At 33.0% G+C, this 24,934-nt stretch overlaps 1 protein-coding gene across 1 annotated transcript; it reads left to right on the top strand.

The window, feature by feature from the left end:
* The first annotated feature begins 2,603 nt into the window (after window positions 1-2,603).
* LOC131931522 (laminin subunit alpha) lies at window positions 2,604-24,460 on the top strand. Its single transcript, XM_059288349.1, has 43 exons — window positions 2,604-2,618; window positions 2,816-2,914; window positions 3,138-3,221; window positions 3,785-3,906; window positions 4,094-4,202; window positions 4,309-4,422; window positions 4,846-4,964; window positions 5,113-5,199; window positions 5,500-5,711; window positions 6,420-6,520; window positions 6,835-7,015; window positions 7,123-7,260; window positions 7,598-7,749; window positions 8,323-8,436; window positions 9,279-9,390; window positions 9,562-9,732; window positions 9,968-10,164; window positions 10,526-10,642; window positions 10,934-11,091; window positions 11,375-11,504; window positions 11,694-11,778; window positions 11,988-12,101; window positions 12,306-12,494; window positions 12,667-12,821; window positions 12,929-13,090; window positions 13,399-13,571; window positions 14,021-14,171; window positions 14,792-14,916; window positions 15,338-15,672; window positions 15,948-16,038; window positions 16,678-16,789; window positions 17,030-17,179; window positions 17,545-17,690; window positions 17,838-18,017; window positions 19,163-19,227; window positions 19,355-19,499; window positions 19,686-19,878; window positions 20,319-20,483; window positions 20,771-20,921; window positions 21,431-21,561; window positions 21,806-21,905; window positions 22,235-22,360; window positions 22,843-24,460. The coding sequence occupies exons 1-43, from the start codon at window positions 2,604-2,606 to the stop codon at window positions 22,980-22,982; spliced, it is 5,916 nt and encodes a 1,971-aa protein (XP_059144332.1). The 3' UTR covers window positions 22,983-24,460.
* The last annotated feature ends 474 nt before the right edge of the window (window positions 24,461-24,934 follow it).

The following is a 24,934-nucleotide window of genomic DNA, read 5'->3' as shown; positions in this document are numbered from 1 at the left end:
ACAGACTAGTGTAGTTAACCTAGTAGCTGACATAGGCTAGTGTAGTTAACCTAGTAGCAGACATAGGGTAGTGTAGTTAACATAGTAGCAGACATAGGCTAGTGTAGTTAACATAGTAGCAGATATAGGCTAGTGTAGTTAACCTAGTAGCAGACATAGGCTAGGTTAACCTAGTAGCAGACATAGGCTAGTGTAGTTAACCTAGTAGCAGACACAGGCTAGTGTAGTTAACCTAGTAGCAGACACAGACTAGTGTAGTTAACCTAGTAGCTGACATAGGCTAGTGTAGTTAACCTAGTAGCAGACATAGGCTAGTTAACCTAGTAGCAGATATAGGCTAGTGTAGTTAACCTAGTAGCAGACGTAGGCTAGTGTAGTTAACCTAGTAGCAGACATAGGCTAGTGTAGTTAACCTAGTAGCAGACATAGGCTAGTGTAGTTAACCTAGTAGCAGACATAGGCTAGTGTAGTTAACCTAGTAGCAGACATAGACTAGTGTAGTTAACCTAGTAGCAGACATAGGCTAGTGTAGTTAACCTAGTAGCAGACATAGGCTAGGTTAACCTAGTAGTAGACATAGACTAGTGTAGTTAACCTAGTAGCAGACATAGGGTAGTGTAGTTAACCTAGTAGCAGACATAGACTAGTGTAGTTAACCTAGTAGCAGACATAGGCTAGGTTAACCTAGTAGCAGACATAGGCTAGGTTAACCTAGTAGCAGACACAGGCTAGTGTAGTTAACCTAGTAGCAGACATAGGCTAGTGTAGTTAACATAGTAGCAGATATAGGCTAGTGTAGTTAACCTAGTAGCAGACATAGACTAGTGTAGTTAACCTAGTAGCAGACATAGGCTAGGTTAACCTAGTAGCAGACATAGGCTAGGTTAACCTAGTAGCAGACATGGACTAGTGTAGTTAACATAGTAGCAGACATAGGCTAGTGTAGTTAACATAGTAGCAGATATAGGCTAGTGTAGTTAACCTAGTAGCAGACATAGACTAGTGTAGTTAACCTAGTAGCAGACATAGGCTAGGTTAACCTAGTAGCAGACATAGGCTAGGTTAACCTAGTAGCAGACACAGGCTAGTGTAGTTAACCTAGTAGCAGACATAGACTAGTGTAGTTAACCTAGTAGCAGACATAGGCTAGGTTAACCTAGTAGCAGACATAGGCTAGGTTAACCTAGTAGCAGACACAGGCTAGTGTAGTTAACCTAGTAGCAGACATAGGCTAGTGTAGTTAACATAGTAGCAGATATAGGCTAGTGTAGTTAACCTAGTAGCAGACATAGGCTAGGTTAACCTAGTAGCAGACATAGACTAGTGTAGTTAACCTAGTAGCAGACATAGGCTAGTGTAGTTAACCTAGTAGCAGACATAGACTAGTGTAGTTAACCTAGTAGCAGACATAGGCTAGTGTAGTTAACCTAGTAGCAGACATAGGCTAGTGTAGTTAACCTAGTAGCAGACATAGGCTAGTGTAGTTAACATAGTAGCAGACATAGGCTAGTGTAGTTAACATAGTAGCAGATATAGGCTAGTGTAGTTAACCTAGTAGCAGACATAGGCTAGGTTAACCTAGTAGCAGACATAGACTAGTGTAGTTAACCTAGTAGCAGACATAGGCTAGTGTAGTTAACCTAGTAGCAGACATAGACTAGTGTAGTTAACCTAGTAGCAGACATAGGCTAGTGTAGTTAACCTAGTAGCAGACATAGGCTAGGTTAACCTAGTAGTAGACATAGGCTAGGTTAACCTAGTAGCAGACATAGACTAGTGTAGTTAACCTAGTAGCAGACATAGGCTAGTGTAGTTAACCTAGTAGCAGACATAGGCTAGTTAACCTAGTAGCAGATATAGGCTAGTGTAGTTAACCTAGTAGCAGACACAGGCTAGTGTAGTTAACCTAGTAGCAGACATAGGCTAGGTTAACCTAGTAGTAGACATAGGCTAGGTTAACCTAGTAGCAGACATAGACTAGTGTAGTTAACCTAGTAGCAGACATAGACTAGTGTAGTTAACCTAGTAGCAGACATAGACTAGGTTAACCTAGTAGCAGACATAGGCTAGTGTAGTTAACCTAGTAGCAGACATAGGCTAGTGTAGTTAACCTAGTAGCAGACATAGACTAGTGTAGTTAACCTTGTAGCAGACACAGGCTAGTGTAGTTAACCTAGTAGCAGACATAGGCTAGTGTAGTTAACCTAGTAGCAGACATAGGCTAGTGTAGTTAACCTAGTAGCAGACATAGGCTAGGTTAACCTAGTAGCAGACATAGGCTAGTGTAGTTAACCTAGTAGCAGACATAGGCTAGTGTAGTTAACCTAGTAGCAGACATAGGCTAGTGTAGTTAACCTAGTAGCAGACATAGGCTAGGTTAACCTAGTAGTAGACATAGGCTAGTGTAGTTAACCTAGTAGCAGACATAGACTAGTGTAGTTAACCTAGTAGCAGACATATTTAACCAGGTATCATAGTTAAAGGTTAGTGTAATTTACTAAAAGAAAAAATAATTGTGCACAATTGTATTTAAATACTTTGTCATCTTTCAAGCACTTTCAAGATAATTAAATTAGACTGTAAACAGTGTTTTAAAGTTTCACATGAACCTTAAAATAGTATGTTATATCTAGCTATTTTTATAGTTGTTTGTAGATCAATGCCTAAGTTGTTGTGTTCTATTTAAACCTTGTATATCAATGCCTAAGTTGTTGTGTTCTATTTAAACCTTGTATATCAATGCCTAAGTTTATGTGTTCTATTTAAACCTTGTATATCAATGCCTAAGTTGACGTGTTCTTTTTAAACATTGCAGATCAACGCCTATGGTGGTATGCTGAGGTACACAGTGCAGTTTGCCCTTAAGCCCAATGTGCAGCCCATGAGCATTAGCCAAGCTGATGTCCTAATCAGTGTAAGTTGTGACCTCTTTCTCCGCCTCTTTTATTTATAGTTCAGTCTCTGTCAATCATTTGTTTTCCAGTTTGATGTTTTTTTATTGTTCATAATTACTCGATGCAAAATATTTTTAGATTTGTTTAAATAAAGTTAGTAATTCAATGGTTCAATTATAAAAAATAAAGTAGCTGTGTTAGTTTTAAATGAAAATTGTAACAATGCTTTTTAAAAAAATTTAGGGCAACAACATGACCATAGCCCACTACAGTGAATCTCATCCTTCTCCTGGTGTATCTCTCAGTCTACAGGTGCCACTTGTCCAGGTAATTCTTCATTATTTTATTGCTGCTAATTTCTAGTCATGGGATAATAGCTGCTGTATTCAAAAGTATCTTTCAAGATTTTATCCTTCAGTACTGTAATCAGTGTTTCTTCCAGACATTTTTCTCCGGGGGGGCACTTGAAATCTTCGGGGGGGCGGTAAACTTTCTTTGGGGGGGCGGACACTGTTAAAAGTATATGTTTTCTATATAAATTATATAAATTTCATTTCGTTCGGGGGGAGCGGTAAAAATTTTTCGGGGGGTCAGAGCCCCCCCCCGAAGAGATGCCTGGAAGAAACTCTGACTGTAATAGGCTACAATATTTCATTGTTTCTAGTGAACAAGATTTATAAACCCCTTATCAACATTATCAAAGTTAATTGTAGATTTTTTATTAACTTTTTGGCATTCTTATATCATTCTAGTAATTGTAATCATTTTCTAGTTATTGTTAAATTTTTCTATTAATTCTCATCATTTTCTAGTAATTGTTACATTTTCTGGTAATTTTAAAAAATTTTCTGATAATTATAATCATTTTCCACCAATTGCTAAATTTTCAGTACAATTTTGTTCATTATGGAACCAATTCACCAATATCCAGAGAACAGTTTATGATGATCCTCACTAGCATAGAGTCTCTACAGATCAGGGCATCCCACTACACTTCAATGACAGAGACAAGGTTTGTATTTTGTGTGAGATCCCAAACAGGAATAAACTGCTAATCTTTTGAAGTTTTGTATCACTATATACCTGTTGGAATAGATATTTTATGTATTATTTTCTAAGACTTAACCTTACTATACATGATTATAGTTCTGAAAATAGAGTATAAATTATGAGCTTGTACTTCCTGTCTATGACCTCAGCCTATCAGATGTGTCCCTGGAGGTGGCGTCAGAAAGTGGAACAGGCAGTCTGGCCAACAGTGTTGAGAAGTGTCAATGTCCACCAAACTACAGAGGATTGTCTTGTGAGGTCAGTATGTTTTGTTGTGGTCACTATGTGAGGTCAGTATGTTTTGCTAGATTTATGTTCTAGTTTTTCATTGACTAGGCTGTAACTTTGATAACTTGTATTCCAGGAATGCTCACCTGGCTATTACAGAGTTCGCACCCCACCATTCCTGGGTATTTGCCTTAAGTGTAATTGTAACGGACATTCAGACACCTGCGATGTGGAGACTGGAGAATGCTTTGTAAGTTGTTGTATGTTTATTTGTCTATTATATTTTTATTTGTTTTCTATTATATTTTTATTTGTTAGCGTATTAAATTTTTTTTGTTTGTGAATTATATTTTTAAAATTTTAAAATTGTCAAAACCATTTAAAAAGAAATTACCTTATCAATAAGTAGATCTAATGGTATATATCTTGGGGGGTATTCGTCTTTGTATAATATTTTCATTTGTTTGTGTATGATTTTAAAATTGTCAAAACCATTTAAAAAGAAATTAAGTTATCAATAATTAGATGTAATATTATATATATATATATATATATATATATATATATATATATATATATATATATATATATATATATATATATATATATATATGTGTATATATATATATATATATATATTGAATGCAATGCAATTGTGTGTGATTCTGTCTAGAACTGTCAAGATCATACCACTGGGCCACATTGTGAACAATGTTTGGCTGGTTACTATGGTGACCCAACCATTGAAGGATGCCAGATATGCAGTTGTCCTCTCCCAATTCTCTCCAACAAGTGAGTTGAGACAATACTAACTTGTTACTCAAATGTGAATGGGCTTGTAGTTTTCTTCTTTCCATTCATAAATATTTTTTCTTGTTTTCCATCATTACTCGAGCAAAATGTGTTTTAAAATGATGGTTAAAACTTTTTTTCCACCCAGCTTTGCAACCAGTTGTGTGGTCAATGACTATGATGCCACTACAGTATGTTCCTGCCTGCCTGGCTATGATGGACAGACTTGTGAAAGGTTAGAGGTCAAGCTACTATTTTAAATGTTTACCTAAAGGCTTGCTATCCAGTATTAGCCATAAATCTATAGGATAAAAAGTTTTTGCTATGATGAATTTTGACATAATTTGTTTCACGATAAACCATTTAATATTAATTATGATGGGTTGATTTATTTTTTAAAAAAAAACACTTTTATTTTCTTTTTTAAAGCAATTTTCCCATCATTTATGGTTAAAGTAGAAATTTTATTTGTTATTATTTATATCTAGACTATAAGTGTTACATCAATTTATGGCACTATTTTGTTCACCATTAGGTGTGCCTCTGGTTACTATGGCGACCCATACCAACCAGGCAGCAACTGCCAACCGTGCCGGTGCAGTGGCAACATTGACGTGAAGAACCCTGACAGCTGCGACAGGTTGACTGGTCAGTGTCTGCTGTGTCAGAACAACACGGCTGGCGAGACGTGCAATTACTGCAGGGACTGGTACTTTGGGGATGCTGTCTACCGCAAAGATTGTCAAGGTAAATCACATATATTTTTACTATCAAGGTAAAATCACAAGTATTTTTACTATCAAGGTAAAATCACATGTATTTTTACTATCAAGGTAAAATCACATGTAGTTTTACTATCAAGGTAAATCCCATGTATTTTTACTATCAAGGTAAAATCACATGTATTTTTACTTTCAAGGTAAAATCACATGGTTTTTTACTGTCTTAAATCACATGTATTTTTACTATCAAAGTAAAATCACATACATTTTTATTGTGAAGGTAAAATCACATGTATTTTTACTGTTAAAGTAAAAACCCATTTTTTTTACTGTCAAGGTAAAATCTAATGTAAAAAGTTGTTAGTGTTGAGGAATAATCCCGTATTTTTTTTTTTACTCTTGAGTAAAAATCTAATGTCGATCCACTCTTTCCTGACAGGGTAAAATATATTTTTACTCAACAAATACATTCTCTCAAATTCCTTAAATTTAGACCTTTCTTAAATTACTATAATGTATTCGCCTCCCAATTGCAGACCAAAAAAAAATTTGTTTAGATCACTTGCTGTTAACATGGATTCTATAATTCATGTGAGATTTTAAAAAAAATGTTCCTACTTTATTTGGCATGTCGTTATTTGTTAATCCATGCAAGCTAAGTCGTATGAAAGTTGTTAATTAAGGTGTTAATTAAGGTGTCATGTAATGAGGGGTCAATTTGCTCATCCTTCAGCTTGTGCTTGTGACACCTGTGGAACAGATAAATGCGACAGGGACAGTGGTGCCTGTCTGTGTAAGGACAACGTTGAGGGGGCTCGATGTGAAAAGTGTGCTGTAAGTTAAGTCCTCTGTCACGTTCTTATAAAAAACACTTTGTCTTTTGCATAAAGAAGTGAAACAGTATTTATGGTTAAACAAGCTCAGACCACTATAATCATTACACAGACTGAGGTTAAAAAAATTCTTTAAAAGCTATTTCTGATAATTCATCTTGTTTTACTTTGTTACTATAATTGAAAGGCTAAACAGACTCTAAACTAGTGTTTTCTCTATTAACTCCTGACCTTGACTTACTTACCTATGAAATCATCCTTTTATTAAGCTAACCTTGACTTACTTATCTATGACATCATCTATTTGCCGTGTAGGAGAACACATGGGGCTATGACTACTGTACAGGCTGCAAACCTTGTGAGTGTGGAGTTGGCTCAGTCACTGGCCAGTGTAACTTACAAACTGGCGTGTGCTCTTGTTTACCTGGCGTTGAAGGAGAAAAATGTGATAAATGTAAACCTTACCACTGGAATTATGGGATAAACGGCTGTCAAGGTAAGGTTTTTTAAAAATTCATATTAAATCATATTCTGAAAATAAAGTTTGTTTAATTGTTATGAATTATAATTTTTCTTTTAATTACTTTTAATTTTGTTGTTTAGCTTGTGACTGTCTGAGTAATGGGACAGTTGGATGTGATGCTGAAACTGGCAAATGTCAGTGTCTGCCAGGTGTGACTGGGGATCAGTGTGACAGGTGCCAGCCCAGATGGGTGCTTGTCCCCAACAGGGGGTGTCAAGGTATAACTTTGGTATAACAGTCAGTCAAGGGGTGTCAAGGTATAGTTTTGGTATTATAGTCAGGTGTCAATGTATAACTTTGGTCTTACAGTCAGGGGTGTCAAGGTATAACTTTGGTATAACAGTCAGTCATGGGGTGTCAAGGTATAACTTTGGTCTTACAGTCAGGGGGTGTCAAGGTATAAATTTGTATTATAGTCAAGGGGTGTCAAGGTATAGTTTTGGTATTATAGTCGGGTGTCAAGGTATAACTTTGGTATATCAGTCAGTCAGTGAAACAACTGAGCTTCATGAAGGCCACTATTTTCATATATTATATATATTATGCTTCCTACAGAGTGTGACTACTGTGTTCATTTACTAATGGATGACTTGGACGTCATGGCCAAAAATATGACAATCATCAGCCGTGAGTTAGGGGAGGTCTCTGTTGGCGCTGGTGCCTACAGTCAACTGTCACACTATAACAAAATAGTTGCAGATTATAGAGTGAGTAGTTCCAGAGTTTTGTTTTGTTTCTTGGAGGTTTCCATTCAGTTTCTTCCAGGCATCTCTTCGGGGGACGTCCCCCCAAAAAATTTTTACCGCCCCCCCCCCCCCCCCCCCCGAACGAAATGAAATTTATATAATTTATATAGTAAATATATACTTTTAACAGTGTCCCCCCCCCCCCCCCGAAGAAAGTCTACCACCCCCCCGAAAATTTCAAGTGCCCCCCCAGAGAAAAAAGTCTGGAAGAAACACTGTTTCCATTTATGCTTGATGTCCACGTTTATGTCTATAGAAAGTTTGCATACTACAATGCAGATTTTAGAGTGGAAATCTCCAGATTTTAGTTCTCTTCACTAAAACTGTTCTTTTCCTATGGTTTGTGTGTAATAATGTTGTAATGTCTATACAGCCTGTTTTTTTTTACTTTTTTGTAGAAAACAATATTTAATTTTAAAAAACTATTATTTTGACCAACATTTTACCAGACATTTTGTACAGAACGTCGTTATTTTTAATTACACATATTATTTTTTGTTTTGTTTATAAAGCATGAAGTGTTTCTATTTTTAGCCTCAGGTAGATAACATGTCCTATCTGACACCTGAGAGCATCAAAGAGCAGGTCAATGACCTTAATATCAGCGCTGCAATAGCCCTGATCAACGTCAAGACATTCCAAGGCACGGTAAGGCCAAATACATGTGGTCACCACCTTAGTTGACGATGTAGCTGTCCTCAGACACTTGTCACATTGTCACACAGATTGATCACTAGTTGTCATACTGACAAAATGTCACACAGATTGAACACTAGTTGTCACACTGACAAAATGTCACACAGATTGAACACTAGTTGTCACATTTACAAAATGTCACTCAGATTGAACACTAGTTGTCACATTTACAAAATGTCACACAGATTGAACACTAGTTGTCATACTGAGAAAATGTCACACAGATTGAACACTAGTTGTCACATTTACAAAATGTCACACAGATTGAACACTAGTTGTCACATTTACAAAATGTCACACAGATTGAACACTAGTTGTCACATTTACAAAATGTCACTCAGATTGAACACTAGTTGTCACATTTACAAAATGTCACTCAGATTGAACACTAGTTGTCACAATGCCAGCAATGTCACACATATCTAATTCTAGTCCCAACTATGTCAAGATGCAAGCTGCCTGTATACAACAATATATCGTCTCTACTCTGGGTGGCATTTATTCCTATACATTATTTTAGGAGTTAGCTGAATAAAGAGCGATACAATTGAAATTTTCATAAAAAATAATATATTACAAATAAACTGGAATTTACAATCAAAGAAAATGTTAACACAGCAAAAGTTATTCACTTAAAATTGATGTATTTATTATAACAAAACAATAAATATGCATTTTAAATTGATGTATTTATTATAAAAAAGCAATAAATATGCATTTTAAATTGATGTAGTTAAGTTGCAATATTTTTTTTTAAATCCAACGTGCTTAATAAAAACAATTTTTTTTAAAAGGCTGATGTTAATATGTATGAAGCTAAGGAAATTCCTGGATCCATCCAAAATCTGACAAAAAGTTCAGCTAATTCTGAAGCGAGTTCTAAAGAGTTCCAGAAATATGCTAAGGGTAGGTTTGTCATTCTTGTTTGGTCATGTTTTTTTTTTCATTTTGTGCTATTGTTATTTACAGCTTATCACTGTCATCAAAGTTAGATTTCTTTAGCTACATATTGATTGTTTAAATTCATGTGTAAAAAGTAGACATTTTGTATGAAAATATTTTGTCCTTTTTTAACAGAAACTGTGGAGTTCATACAAAATGTGGGTACCACCATGATGGAAACTTCTACAAATCGCAACAATCAAAAAGTTTTGGAAGATTCTGAAAGGATCGTTACAGAAATTAGCGGACTTGACTTTGATGCCCAAAATAAGTCCTCCTATCTAGAAGCTGAAGCAGCCATGAATGGTAACATTTTCAAAGATTTAAATTTAAACTCAACTTTAAAGAAATAAACTAGGATTTTTAAAATTCAAGCTTATTTGTAAACAAATTATTTACCCTTTTAACCTGATTTTAAAGGAAACTAACATTTATTAATTAAAAACACATTAGTTTTTTATTTAATTTTTAAAAATATCCTAATAACATAGTAGGCAATGAAGACGTAATAAAATCTATTTTTAAACTTTTTATTCATTAGCTTCAGAAGATGTGAAAAAGCTGAAAGCTGAGGCTATGATGAATGACAATAAAACATCTGAGTACCTCACTACCATTAATGACATCAGTTCTAGACTTCGTGATCTGCTCAACAATAGTCAGTATTCATCCCAGGAAGCTGAAAATGCCAAGAACACAATCAAGCGTCTAAAAGCTGTGCATTTGAACAAACTTAAGGTGAATATTATTTTTAAACTAAAAAAAAATCTTTTATTCATTTTCAGGTATTTTTAAAGAACTTTTTTATTGAATTTATTATTCTAAATATAAGATAATGAACTAGTGTAAAGATGCAAATAAAAAAAGAAAACCATATAGCTTAATTTAGTGATAATGTGGCAGATAAATAATTCAATTATCAATTTTTTTTCATTTTGAAAACTGTTTAAAAATGTATAATTGATCATTCAGTAGTGGGCCTATATGCTATATAGTTACAAACAAATTGTATCTATTCATCCATCAATGTGTTAGCTGATAAAAGGATAAACTTAAGAATTTTAAAACTGAATCACCAACAAGTTGTATGTATCTACAGCAACAAGAAACTGCATTTGACCAACTGACTCAAGAGAGGGTGGTCAGCATCAAGGAAGCTGATGAACTGCTCACTGAGGCCAACATGAAGCTGGATGGGGCTGAAAAGTTTGTTGAGGTTTGAGCATTTTTTTATTATTAGATCAACAGTTCTTGGCTGATTTTATACTGCTATTTATTTTGTTAGTTAAAACTTGGCTCTTGGTCAATAAAATGTCTTTTAGGCCACAACATTATAGTTGTATATTTAATATGAATATAACAACTTATGAGGCCAAGTGATTCATATTTCATTTGAATCACAATGTGAATAAAATGAATAACTACATTAATTGTGCATGATTTTGTGCTAATTGACAACCTGCTGTTGAAATGACCCACCCTTTCAATTCTGATTTGATGTGACCAGGGAATAAATAATGAGACAGCCAACTTAAATGGGAACTTACCAAACTTAAATGGATCAGTTGAGGCCCTTGGGGACTCTCTCATGCCCTCATCAGAAAAAGTCAACAAAAGTTTAGTGCACTTACAGATGCTGAAACAGCAAGCTGAAACATTTCAAATGTAAGTTTTTAACTAGATAGATTATAAAACATCCTGCTTAATGTGCATCCTTGACTAACTAAATTTTTATTAACAAACCATATGATAAATTATTTTATACAAAGTAACATGGCTACTCATGTGTTAGATTTATTAATGCTGTGTATTCTTAATTTACTACAACATAAGTGATTGTATATTCTAATCTATTAAGAATATTCTTTTTAACGCATGATTCTTTTTTTAAAAGTCTTAAGTTTTAAAATGTTTGAGTATGGCAACAGATTTTCCTTGTGTTTTTCAGAGTTGAGTATGACAGCAAAAATACTGAAAATGCTCTAGAGGCTGTCAAAGCTTATAAGACTATAATAAACAACATTGAGGAGGCTCAGATGAAAGCAAACTCAGCAGTAGTGGACTCTCCTTTATTAACAGTTAGTGTCTTTTCTATTTTGATACTAGTGCCTAAATTTAGACAGATGAGTATCCTACATTATTTTTTTATTTGTCACCATTTAAAGAATAGTATCAGAAGTAAAACACATTATTTAGTTCATCAAAACATGAAAATAAGAGTCAAATAACCATCAAACTGTTTGGTCAATGTATTTGAATTTTTTTAGATAAATGAATTTGACGTGACACCCACCCTTGAGAAAAGTGAAATGCTGGCCAATGAATCAGAAGAACAAACTGCACAAAACAGAGGTTATATTTGGTTTTCAGTAATTCAACTATACACTTCTGGCATGAAAGTTCAATGATTACATTTCCTTTTATCTGTGAAGTACCTTTAATCTAATCCTGTTTCTGTTATTTTATGAGTAACAGCACCAACTGCTATCAAACTCCCAATCTCTTTGTTCATTTGTTTTTTACTCTTAATAAAAATCTGTTTTAAAATTCTGGTGATACAGATTTGAATGAAACGTTGAAGTCTGCTATCAACTCTGTGAATATGGCTGAGAAAAAAAATGCAGATGTTGACAAACTTCTGAAAGTTGTGCTGGGAGAATTAGAAGATATTCAAAGTAAGTCAATTATTGCTTTTGAACACACTGCTGTGGTTTTGAAGTTCTTTATGTAAATACTTATTACAATTTATTTTAAAATTATTATTTTAATTGAAAGTGTATTATAATTTATAGTAATATAAAATACAGATAATATAGTTTAAAAAAATAATTGTTAAAAATATAATTTAGACAGTATTTTTTTATTTGGGGAAATGACAGAAATAAGCAGTGGCAATGAATCTGCTGCAACTATGCAAATAGTCTCAGATGTCGCTGCCAAAGTGGATGCCATTGAGAAACTGAGTGAGCAAGTAAATGAAGACAAGTTGAGCAACCAGCTAAAGAAAGACTTTATCCTGCAAAACAGACCTAAGATCCTTGGCGACATGGCTCAAATAGAACAGAACAGTATGTGAACATTTTCTTTGTTCTCTTTCAATGTCAGCTGTTGTATCTTTGATGATGATTTTAAAGCAGTTAAATTATTAGACAAACATTTTGTACATTTTAAAAATAAAATTTTTTTTTTTCTTATTTGAAATTCAGAAACAATACTAAATAATTATAACATTTTAACCAGTAAATTTAGCCAATGAAAGTATTCCTGAAGTACAGTCACTGCTGAATAATTTGACCCAGAGATCTGCATCACTTTCTAAAGAAAGCAGCGACCTGACTTTAAGTGTGGAACTGTTGAGGAGACGGATAGAGGAAGCCAGAGATGAAGCCAAGCGAGTAGGTTTCTCTAAGCTCAACATTCTAATCACATCCAACTTTCTAAATTGAAGCTCATTTGTTGAAAAACAGATATCATGTTTAATATTGTTTTTTTAATTGTGTAGATTAAAGTTGGGCTTTCCTTTTTGGGCAACACAACTGTCACCCTGCGCAGCCCACCAGAGCTGGAAAACACAGCTTCTAAAACCAAGATCTCCTTCACCATCAAAACAAACAGTACTGATGCCTTGTTAGTGTACATTGGTCCAAACACACTTTCTCAACCAGTAAGTCATTGTTAATAACTCATTACAATTCTGATAAAAACAAAATATATTGGGTGCTATGTTTAAATTATTTTACATAAGTAATCTTTCTTTTTCAAATATTTTCATTTCAATTTATTTACATGAATAAATAAAATGATCGTTTCATTTATTGAATCGTTTAATTCAATTTCCTTTAAATTTGCAATTATTTTTAAATTTTTAAACAAATAAACATTTCATAAAATTATATTTTGAAATGTTTAACCAATACAGACAATGCATTTTAGACATGGCAAATCTTTTTCAATTTTAATTTTTTTTCCAAGGCTCAACCCAGACAACAGAGGTCAGTTCAAGGAAAGATGGACCCCGACTTTATGGCCCTGGAGCTGAAAGAGGGCCGCATTTTGTTCACCTACAACTTGGGCTCTGGATCAGCCAGGATTCACAGTGACATACAAGTGAACAATGCAGAAGTCTACAAAGTTATAGCTGAAAGGTAATTAATATAATACATAATTATGCATATATTTCATCTATGTTTAGTGTACATTTCTGTTTAAATGCTTTTTTCTACCACAGTTAATTTGATTGTAAAAATGCATTCCTGTTACATGTACAACATTAAATTATTATTGCGATTTTAAAATAACAAAAAACTGCACAATTTTCCATTATTAAAGTAAGAACTGTGGACACAAAACAAAATGTACACAATGTTGCAGTACAAATATAAACTTTAGATATATATTCTAAAGTGTAATTTTATGAGTTTTTAATTTATTTTCTCTATGTAACTGAAAAATTGGATGGTTTTCAATTAGTTCTTCAATTTTTTTCTTTTACATTATGCCATTAATTGTTTTCAGTAGAGTTATTTCATGTAAGTTTAAACATATTCATATTTTAGATCTTATAGTTACATGTTTACTTACTTTAAACCTACAGGATTGGAAAATCTGGCAACTTAACCGTCTTCTCCAACAAAACAAAAGAAGTTGTTGTAACTAAAGGCTCTTCTCAAGGCCCATATGTTGTTCTGGAACTGGATCCAGCTAAAACTCATTTCATGCTTGGTGGAGTCTCCAGTATGGTTCAGGTACAAGAAGACATTTTCTAATCACCTGGGGTTGGGACAGTTTTATTCCCTTCTTGCCTAGAGAGGGGTAAATACATTTTGAAGAAAATATTTCTCTAGTACCTAAAGTTGGTACAGTTTTATATAATGTATTCCTTACTTGCCTAGAGAGGGGTAAATACATTTTGAAGAAAATATTTCTCTAGTACCTAAAGTTGGTACAGTTTTATATAATGTATTCCTTACTTGCCTAGAGAGGGGTAAATACATTTTGAAGAAAATATTTCTCTAGTACCTAAAGTTGGTACAGTTTTATATAATGTATTCCTTACTTGCCTAGAGAGGGGTAAATACATTTTGAAGAAAATATTTCTCTAGTACCTAAAGTTAGGACAGTTTCACAAAATATATTTCTTTATTACATAATTACATACATATAGAGGAGTCTAGGTAGAAATGATTAAATCAACACATTTTTAATAATATCTTCAAATGGCACTTTATTCTATTGAAAGCGCTTTGATTCATTTGTTTTTTATGAAGTAAAAATCAAAACTGACTTTAAATAACCAAAGTTGAAGCACAGTTTCATAATACACAACTCCACTGTTTCAATACAAGTTACAATAATATTTCTTTAGATTCCACAAGAACTGACAACACGCTTCTTCTTTGGTGAAATACAACACCTTATGTTTGAAGAAAAACATTTAGGGTTATGGAACTTTGCAGCTGGAGAAAATAACTACCATGGAGTTAAACAAGAGTAAGCTGCTGTAACATCTATTTTATCCAATCTAGAAAAGCCAACAAACTTTTACTAACCCATTTCTTTAGCTATTGCAATAGAATTAGGAATAGTTTTTATATATTAATTTGATAAGCATACATTTAGATATTTACAGGAGCCAATACTTATACAATAGGTATGCCTACATAATGACTAAAAATAATTGAATATATCCTTACACTACCACTTGAAAATCGTGCAGTTAATGAAATCCAATTTCCACCAGATTTCTTAACAATATCTGTTAAAACTAGAATACCATTTAAGCCACAACACAATAATTTAATTTTGTGATTTTGTGGGCTTAAATTTCAAATCAATTTGTTTTCTTGAAATAATAATGATTTTATAGTTATAGACTTAAAATAAAACAATTTTTTTAAATTTTGCTTTCCAGGATTGTGATTTTACCTGATTATAAGCTGCAAGGTGTTGCTTTTGATGGCCAGGGTTATGCTGTGTTTGAGAATAAACATAATACTGCAAACCGCACAAGAGCAACGTTTACCATTAAGACATTTGCTGAAGATGGCCTGATACTTTATATGGGTGGAGTTAGAGATTTCTTGTCATTAGAAATGCGCAAAGGAAAATTTTTCTTTCAATTTGACCTGGGTGGAGGTGTGTACACACTAGAAACACAGAATACTTACAACAATGGGAGATGGCATGTCATCTACATTGACAGGAGCTTGAAGACAGCTGTTGTCAATATTAATAACAAGGAAGAAGGTAGCCTAGTTTTATTTAAATACCTTACAATAAAGGCAAAAAAATGTTGTTAGGTTAAGTTTGGTAGTCTTGTTTTATTTACTTAAAGTGCTTCACAACAAAGGCAAAAAATTTAGTTTAAGTTATTGTCAGTTCTTTAGCTATTATAGCAAGTTAAAAATTTAATTCTTTCAAGGTTAAACAATAAACTTTTTTTCTGAAATATCTTTAAAATAGGCAAGTGATTGGATATTGCAGATTTATTAATAGAGATTATCTTTGCCTTTTGCTTACAGATTTGAAAATATCTGCTGAAGGCAATTTGCAGACTTTAGAAACTGGACGATTAGCCTTCATCGGTGGACTGGACTTCTTCAATATGACTCAGTAAGTGTAAGGCTAGCTACTGTGGGGTGATGTTAAACCTACAAGTTTAGATAATTTGAAAAGGCTATTTTTGCAAAACCTAAAAAAAACTTTTAGATGTTGTGGTTCATAGTGCAGTTGTAAGAAGAGTCCATTTGTTTCTGTGACCTCAGCATATGAAATGATAGCGTGGTCAGTTCTATGCAAAGCCACCTATAAATTCCTAACAAAAGTCAGGTACCCACCAGAGCTATGTGGATTTAGTGACTTTAAACTTGAGTCCAGGATCTGATCTCCAGTCTTTTGGGCTAATCATACACTCAATTCCCTACCACCCAATGCCATTTATTTATTTAGTTATCATTGATTGCATGGTCATAATTACTCATTTAGTCATGAAAGTAAGTAATTTAAAAAAAAATATTTTAAAATACCATTTCAAGGAGGTACCATTTTTGGAAATATTATTCATGTTCTAAGAACATATATTGAGGGTTAATAGATTAGCAAGGGTGAGCTCTTAAAGAAAAATATTTTTCTCTTTAGGACCTTACCACAAAAATTCCCAGAAATTTCAAATGGCTCCAGGGCCTGTTTTATGTTTACAATTAGATCACCACTGGATATTGATACAATGTATTTTTTCTTTCAATGTTTCAGTCCAGTGACTAAAACAGGTTTTAAAGGTTGCATGAAAGACATCACACTGGGCAACATCCCAGAGAACCCACTGAAGAGTGGCAGATCAAAGGGTGTACAAGAAGGGTGCATAGTAGGTCACTTTTGTCTCTTTAAAAAAAAAGCAGCTGAAAATACTTTGCTTTCTGTTAAAAACATTTTAAAATTAGAAAGGTTGATTGCATTGGAAGTATTCTTAAATGATAATAAGATGTAGCAATATTTTTAATTGTTATACTGTTAACATTTCAAAGTAGTATTAAGTTTTTGAAGGTTTTTAAAATCAAATCTCAAGTTTTCAACCACTAAAATGAATGTTGTTTTATGTATCTAGCTTGACAAGAATAGTGCCTCCTTCATCAGTAGCAGGAGTAGCTACGTGGCATTTGATGAGGTCAGTGTGGGCGAGACATTTGAGCTGACCTTCAAGATGAAAACCACAGAACCAGAGGCTCTGCTCGTGTATGTCTCTGACAAGACCCAGGTACCAGTTTTTCAATGACTTGCCACTTATATATTTTTACTCAATATGTAACAAAGCTTGATTGCTAACATTATACCTATCTGTATTAGGTTTAAGTTAAATTAGTATTTCGGTTGGAGAGGTAATATACAAAAGGTTATTTGACCAGGGCATGGTAATGTTTATTTCCTGCATTGCTAACAGTCACATAAAAATATCTTTTAATAAGAAACAAACCATCTAAACCTAATAACAATAAAATTTGATACAAGTAATGTGCTGTTATTACATTATTTTTAGATTTAGCACCAGATTAATTAAGAATAATAATCCAATTAGATTGGTAGTCTAACTTGTTGGTAAAAAAAAATTACTTTACTCGTCAGACCAACACCTTGGCAGTTTCTGTGTTTAACGGTATGATTGTGGTTACCCAAGAACTGGGTGCTGTGCCAGTAAGACTAAACAGTAAATCTTCCTCCTACAATGATGGTAGCTGGCACTATATACAGATTATAAAGGAAAGAGAAAGGTATCTATCCAATTGCATAAATAAAATATATAAAGCATGCATTTTAGCAACAAAACCTATAGTTTTCCCTTTCAATAAAACTGTTATCTTGTAATGAATTCTAAGCAACTTTGGTTCATAACTCTCAAAAAAATGTTTGTCTTTTAGACTGACGCTGACTGTTGATGATAGAGAAATTATTCAAGATTCAAGCGACTCAGTAGAACTTATAACAAACACCAAGGTGTATTTTGGTGGAGTAGCCAGTGACTACACCATAACCTCAACAGTAGTCCCAACCAAACTCAGTTTAACTGGCTGCATAGGGGACATAACTATCAATAAAATGTAAGTACTTGTGTGAGAAATGAAATCTGCACTTATATTTTTATTTTCTTTAAATGAAATAATGAAATATAACCATAAATAAAAGCATTTACTATTCATATAATCTTAATTCAGGCCTTTTCAGTTACAAATTAGTATAAATAGTATCAAGTTTTAGCATTATTTGTGTACAGTCGCTTTTAAATATAATTACACCTACGTTACTCTGAAAAGAGTTTATGCTTGCCAGTTTATAGTTTAAAGTTTTGTACAGTTTTACTACCTTTTTCAACACAACATATAGCAAACCACACTTTTATTTAGGGTTATATAGAGTGAAGTGTATTATTATAATAATTATATCATTTTTCTTTATATAAAAAGCAATGTATGTCTGTCTGTATGTTTTTATGCATTACTACACCTTTCATCCAATCGCTATGAAACTTTGGGAAGTTATTGAGGATACTCCTCCGTATTTGTGGGGAAAAAAAATTTCAAATTTGCAGGGGTGGCATCCCGGTAGGGTGCAATTTTCCATGAGCGCTATGGTGCCAATGTTATTTTAAAACTGTGTGATAGACTATGGATAAAATGGAGTGTTATAGTCATTCACTAAATAGAATCAAGCGTGTTCGCCGGTATTCCAGAAGTGTGCTATTTGGCGCACTGGGTTATCCTGTGAGCACTATGTCGCTTAGATAAGTTTTATGTGGTGCCCTGCAGTAGTGTAATCAGGGGATCCCAAGAGCACGCCTCTACTTCCCTGACACCTGGGCAGTCACCGAGGTGTATTCTACCTTATTACAGTGAGTGATTAATGTGCACTCAAGGCTCTCACACGGTAGTGTAGGTAAACTCATGCTCCAATAACTATGATCCAGTCGCAGGCATTGTTTACATTTAAATAAATCAGTTTTAAAAAACAAGGTCACATGTCTAAGAATATAGGATTAGTAAATCACTGATAAAACCCTTTTTATATATTTCGTCAGACTTTCTGTATATATGAACAATTCTGAAAATAAAAGCTTATATTTTACCATTAAATTTTGTGGTTTTCCTCAAATCCATATGAAATTTAGTAAAAACATATTTGAATAATTTCTTATTAGCATGCAAAATCAATGAATTTTAAAAATTGTTTCACTTCTTCGCTTTTGTAGGTATTATGGTTTTGAAAATGCTGAGTACAATGGCATAACCCTTGATTGTCCAACAGAAAAAATTGGTACGTTGTCTGTTCTCTTAACTTTTTGCAAGTTTTTTACTGTTAAATAATCTATAAAAACACAATGAATGGAAACTAATATCATGTCTTCATTATTCAAACACTTCTAATATTTCTAATACTGCAGATGAGACCAAGATAGAAAGTGACGTACCTGTGGTATGTAAACTACCTCAGGTGGGGAGTACAGAAGATGAGAAAGGGGAGTTCATTGGCAAATGCTTTGGAACAGAAAGTCGACAGGAATTTGGGAAATATAAATCACATCCTAGGTAAGGAAAAAGATTTATAAATGATTTGCAAAAAGTCAATTACTTCTTAAAACCATTGTTACTACAACTCAATTTTTAGTTTTAATTGGCTATGTAAATAATCACTTATTTCTCCAACTCATTGTAGCTTTATGTTAAACTAGAATTTTTCTTTTTGTAAACCATTTAAAAAAAAATCAATTCCAGCCTTTCAACAATAGAAGTGACCTTTAAAACAGAGGCAGAAAATGGCTTGATTTTGTATAGTGCTGATCAGAAGCATGTTGATTTTCTGGCCATATACATTGCTAATGGATCTGTGTATTTTGGATTTAATTGTGGTTCTGGTACAGCCAAGGTCAAATCTCCTATACAATACAATGATGCTCAATGGCACAAGGTTAGTTATAACTTAGACTCATTAAAAATAATTTGAGTTATAACGTCATATTTCAGTAGTGGATGTCTGCATCAGAAGGGAACATCTGCGACAAGAGGTGGTTCACTTTATTTAAAAATTATTTTTTTTTAAACATGTGAGGTGGTTCACTTTTATTTAAAATTAGATTTTTTTAAACATGTGAGGTGGTTCACTTTTGTTTAAAATTAGATTTTTTTAAACATGTGAGATGGTGAACTTTGTGATGTCAGTGGAGCATGTGACATTTTAATTAAAGTGGTGGGGGGGGATTATTTAACTTTGTGTGATGTTGATTATGTCTGAAAATATGTTTTATAAAGAGGAGTGTAATGTTTCTAACATGCTTTTGTCATTTTTAGGTGAATCCGCTACTAATATAAAAGCTGGGCTTTCTAATAACATTACCAATTCTTTACTAGGTAGTAGCAGAGAGAAACCGGAATATTGGGACTCTGTTTATAGACGGCAACCAGGTTGCAAGTGGCAGAAGTGGGGGCAAAGCTCTTTCACTAAATACAATAGAACCCAACTACATTGGAGGTCTACCCCAGGAAATAAGAAATAAAACTTTTAAAAACATTGGGGTAATTTTTTAAAAATATTTCTAAATGACAACACAATTCTAATATAATCATAATTAAGAAATTAAAATAACAAGAAAAGTTTTTGATTAGTTTTTTCTTTGTTTTAAAGCTAAGGACAAATACAAAAGTATCAAATTTAATTTTTTTTTCTGCTGTACTCACTTTGTGAAGTTAACTGTTTTATATGTATTGTTTTCTCTGCTGGAAGAATGTTTTGTTGTTTTATTTTTAAATCATTATAATTATTTTTCTTTGAGCAAATAATAAGAACATGCGTATGGTTTCAGGACTACCATGGGTTTGATGGTTGCATGACCAACATATCCTTGTACAAAGGTTTTGCAGAAAAACCAAAAGTAGAATTTAATGTCACAGAAAGCTACAGCAGTGAAGAATTAGGCACTTACTTTGGCTCAAGTGGGGGCCGGGTTACTCTAAGTAAGTTTTGGACTGCTTTTCTTGCCAGTGTGGCTTACATAATGGGCTTTTCTTGTTAATAGTATGGCTTAAATTATGGGCTTTTTCTTGTTGGCAGTGGGGCTTTCATTATGGGCTTTTCTTGTTGGTAGTGTGGCTTACATTACAGACTTAAATTAAAAATCTAGATGTTATTGCTTATCTTTAAGAAAAGATTCAACCCAATTTTAATTGATTATGATTCCTATGATCCAAAACAAACAGACCTAAACTAGATCTATAATTTTCTTGTCTGGTTGCTTGTTTTTGGGAAATATTTTTAAAAATTCTATAAATTAACATAAGGGAATTCACCAGGTTTTGATTTTTTAAAACCACACTGGTTATACAATACTCTCTCATCTGTGGTTGTTACATAATAGATGTCCAGCTTACTCTCATCTGTGGTGGCATTTTTCTGTCATCAACAACAACAAACATTGTAATGTTGTATAAACCAATGTAAAAAATTGGTTTTACTTTGATTCTAGTTGACAAGTTCAAGGTTGGGAGGGACTTGAACATCTCCATGGAGATCAAACCCAGGTCAGCTAATGGAGTTCTGTTGGCAGTCCATTCAAATACAAGTGACTATCTTATTCTCCAGTTGGTTGCAGGAGAGGTAAGTGCTCTATCAATCTCCATCACTACTTTTGGTTTCTATTTGCACAATTATTTGTTTACCATCACTACTGCTAGTTTGATTTACACAATGTCATTTATCCTTTTATTTGGCACTAGAATTCTATTTGGTTAGCAACTGAACAATTTAGTTTTTCAAATTAACAGGTTTTTATTTCACAATGAACTGACAGTAATTTTTTTCTAATTTGTGGAGTCATGTTTCTAAATTCCTCCTCCCACAGTTGATTTTCACAGTTGATAATGGGGCTGGGGCAATATCAACCAGCTACAGGCCTCAAACATCTGACTATCTCTGTGATGGGGAATGGCATAAAATCCAAGGTGAGACAGTATTACCACTTCAACAAATACATACTCAAGAATTACAATATTGCAGTACATGTCGACTGTATAGCAGACAAACAGGTTATGGGAACCTAGGGTGATGATTTGTTGATTATGTTTGTTGTAACTATACCTTGCAAACTGTTTTAAGATTAAATCTAATTTAAAATACTAATCTTTTCTGGTTTAATAAATATAAAATTACCTCTGTGCCCACTGATGTTATTGAATAAATAAATTTGAATTTGAATAAATTTGAAATTTGCTCAATTTTCTTGAAAAACAATAGTTAAATATCAAATAATCTGTGATTTTATTTTTTCCAGCCTACAAAGATAGACATATAATCCGCCTGTCTGTAGATGGCGTCAGACCAACTCAGGTTCAAAGTTCGCGCCCTGATTCATCCTCTGTAGATACATTTGATCCTCTTTACATTGGTGGTGTACCTGGTACGTTTTTTTAGTCACACTCATTAAAACAATTAGTTCTCCCTCTTTGCAAATAACAAAAAGTGCACTGAAATAACCAGTTTAAAAATTTTAAAGTTTATTTCTTAAATTATATGGCTAGGTTTCTTCAAATCTAATTTATCTTTATGTCTTCATCAATTGTTTTACCATAGCTTTGTAAAGTGAAGTACCCTTTAAAATCTGATGGTCTGTACAGCAAATGAAGTGGAGTTTATCTGTTTTTTTTTGCCCTCTATATGTAAAGGGAGAATGTATTCCCTCTCTAGAGGCAGGTACCCACCAATACTGGGTGCCCTAATAGACCTCATATAGACTTAATACAGGGAAACAAATGAAACATCTATGTTAGCTCTCTTCTTTTTTACTGTTACACTTTATAACCATTTATACAAAGTCTAGTTCAAACCCATTTTTTTTAACAAAATCTTTTCATCCAATTTTGTTTTAAAATTTACTTTTAGATGGGAAAGCCAAGGGAATTATTACAACAACACATTACATAGGATGCATCAGGTTACTTGCCCTGAATGAGAGGGTTCAGAGCATCAAGAGAGGCAGCGCAGTGGGTGATGTAAGGCTTGGAGCCTGCCCCAAGAGATAATTTCAGTGCATTGATCATAGGGCATTTTTTATACTAACAGCATAATTACATTCTATTTTTAACAGAACAATGCTTGTGCAGCAATGACACCAAACTTTGAAATGATGAAAAATAAAATATGTGCATTATATTTTAAAACTTTATCTGATTATACTTTCATTTGAACACCATCAGTATTAAAATAATTGTGTTGTATAAGTTATATATATATATATCTAAGTAATTTTAAATTTAAAAAGTTAAGTGTTACTATAAATATATGCAACAAAAAAAATGTCAGCAATATTTTTCAAATATATATGCCCAAGAAAAATTTTGTATCAATATTTTAAAACTTCTAGTCACCTAAGCATAACTACCTCCAATACAAGTGTTCTTGAGGAAAGCATAATAATTTTTACATTTAGAAATCCTTTACTCCCATAATGATATGGTTTTATTTAATGTTTCTGTTATTTCTTTTTTATACGCTCTAAGTGCCTTTGTATTTCTATCTTAATATTTCTAAATACCTACAAACTGTTCTGTTTTTTGGCATGACCATGTCCAACTTAAATTTTAAATAATGACTTAAAAGTACTCAGTTCACTAAAGCTTGTTTGTTTGAGAAAGTATCTAGTCACCAAAAAAACAATCAATATGATAACCTACAATATGTTTTTCAATTTTCTAATAAAAGCAATTGTTTACATCTCAACTAAATATATTTTTAAAAGAAATTTTCTTTTAACTTCCTGGTTTTCATAATTGAATTTTTAAATCTGCCAATTATAAGATCATTTACTACATTGTAATAGAAATAAAAAGTGTAAATCAATAATTAAATTTCTTCACCAGCTTTTTCATGTAACTTTTACAACCTGGGTTAACTTTTTAGGCCACAATTTCTTCCTTGTACTCTTTTTCTTTCTTTTTTTCTCTTACTTTAATACTTTATACTTATTAATTGACATTGAATTATAGTGCAAAATGGTAACATTATTTGAATTTTAAAATTCAGTAAAAGAAAGGTAACATTTGATCAGACATCTTTCGAATCATTTAAATATATGACTTATATGTGGGTGAAATTTTTAAAAAATTGTTACATTTGAAGCTGTTTGGGTCTGAGTTAGCTGTCTAGACTAGGTCTAATCTCTTTAGGTTTAATGCTGTTATGTTTCTGTACTGCTTTAAGGTGAATACTGCTAGATTAGTTCCAACATCAAACTACGAGATTTTCAGTATTAATTTAATCTATCTATTTATTTCTACATTTATTCATAATAATTATTGTATACATAATACGCTTTTGGAAACCATGTAATATCGGGTACATACAATTTTCAGGTTTATTTAACATATTTTATTCCAAAATATAATTAACAGTATTAGGTCATTAAAATTCTTACTGTATTATTTTAATTAATTAACAACCTTGATTTAAACCTAGTAAAATGTACTAGAAATATAATGGCAATAAATCATCTTTGGTTGAATCAGTGTTGTTTTCTTTGTATAGATAAATTACATGGACTTAAGAAATCTCTTCAACCCTAACATTGTACCTCACCAGCAGTCTCTTCAACCCTAACATTGTACCTCACCAGCATTCTATTCAACCCTTACATTGTACCTCACCACCAGTCTCTTCAAATCTAACATTGTACCTCACCAGAAAATAAAAACAATGATTACCAGTATTTAATATTTTACTGTCATGAGATACAGAGTTACATTTTCAAAAAAATCGAACGCTTTCTTAGCTCTGATGTAGAATAGGAAACTGTAATCATGTAATGTGGGGCTGCATGGTCAAACAGTAGAGTATTTGACTGTTAACTTGAAAGTCTCGAAGTTCAAACACTGGTTTGTCGAACTGGAACATCCCTGTCCACCCAGCTCAGATGGGAACTGACTCATGTTAGGGAAAGTAAAGCAGCTGGCCACACTATCCCTTCATATGCCTATGT

This window comes from Physella acuta, unplaced genomic scaffold (assembly GCF_028476545.2).
Source record: "Physella acuta isolate Inbredline_101_S28 unplaced genomic scaffold, ASM2847654v3 ptg001984l, whole genome shotgun sequence".
Taxonomy (NCBI): domain Eukaryota; kingdom Metazoa; phylum Mollusca; class Gastropoda; family Physidae; genus Physella; species Physella acuta.
Note: the sequence above shows the minus strand (reverse complement) of the source record. Positions and strands in the feature narration are given on the sequence as shown.

Bases quoted from the DNA above. Each gene is read 5' to 3' on its own strand.
- LOC131931522 (XM_059288349.1), top strand. The intron at 5,200-5,499 runs GTTAGAGGTCAA...GTTCACCATTAG, and splicing joins GATGGACAGACTTGTGAAAG to GTGTGCCTCTGGTTACTATG. The intron at 18,018-19,162 runs GTAAGTACTTGT...TCGCTTTTGTAG, and splicing joins GACATAACTATCAATAAAAT to GTATTATGGTTTTGAAAATG.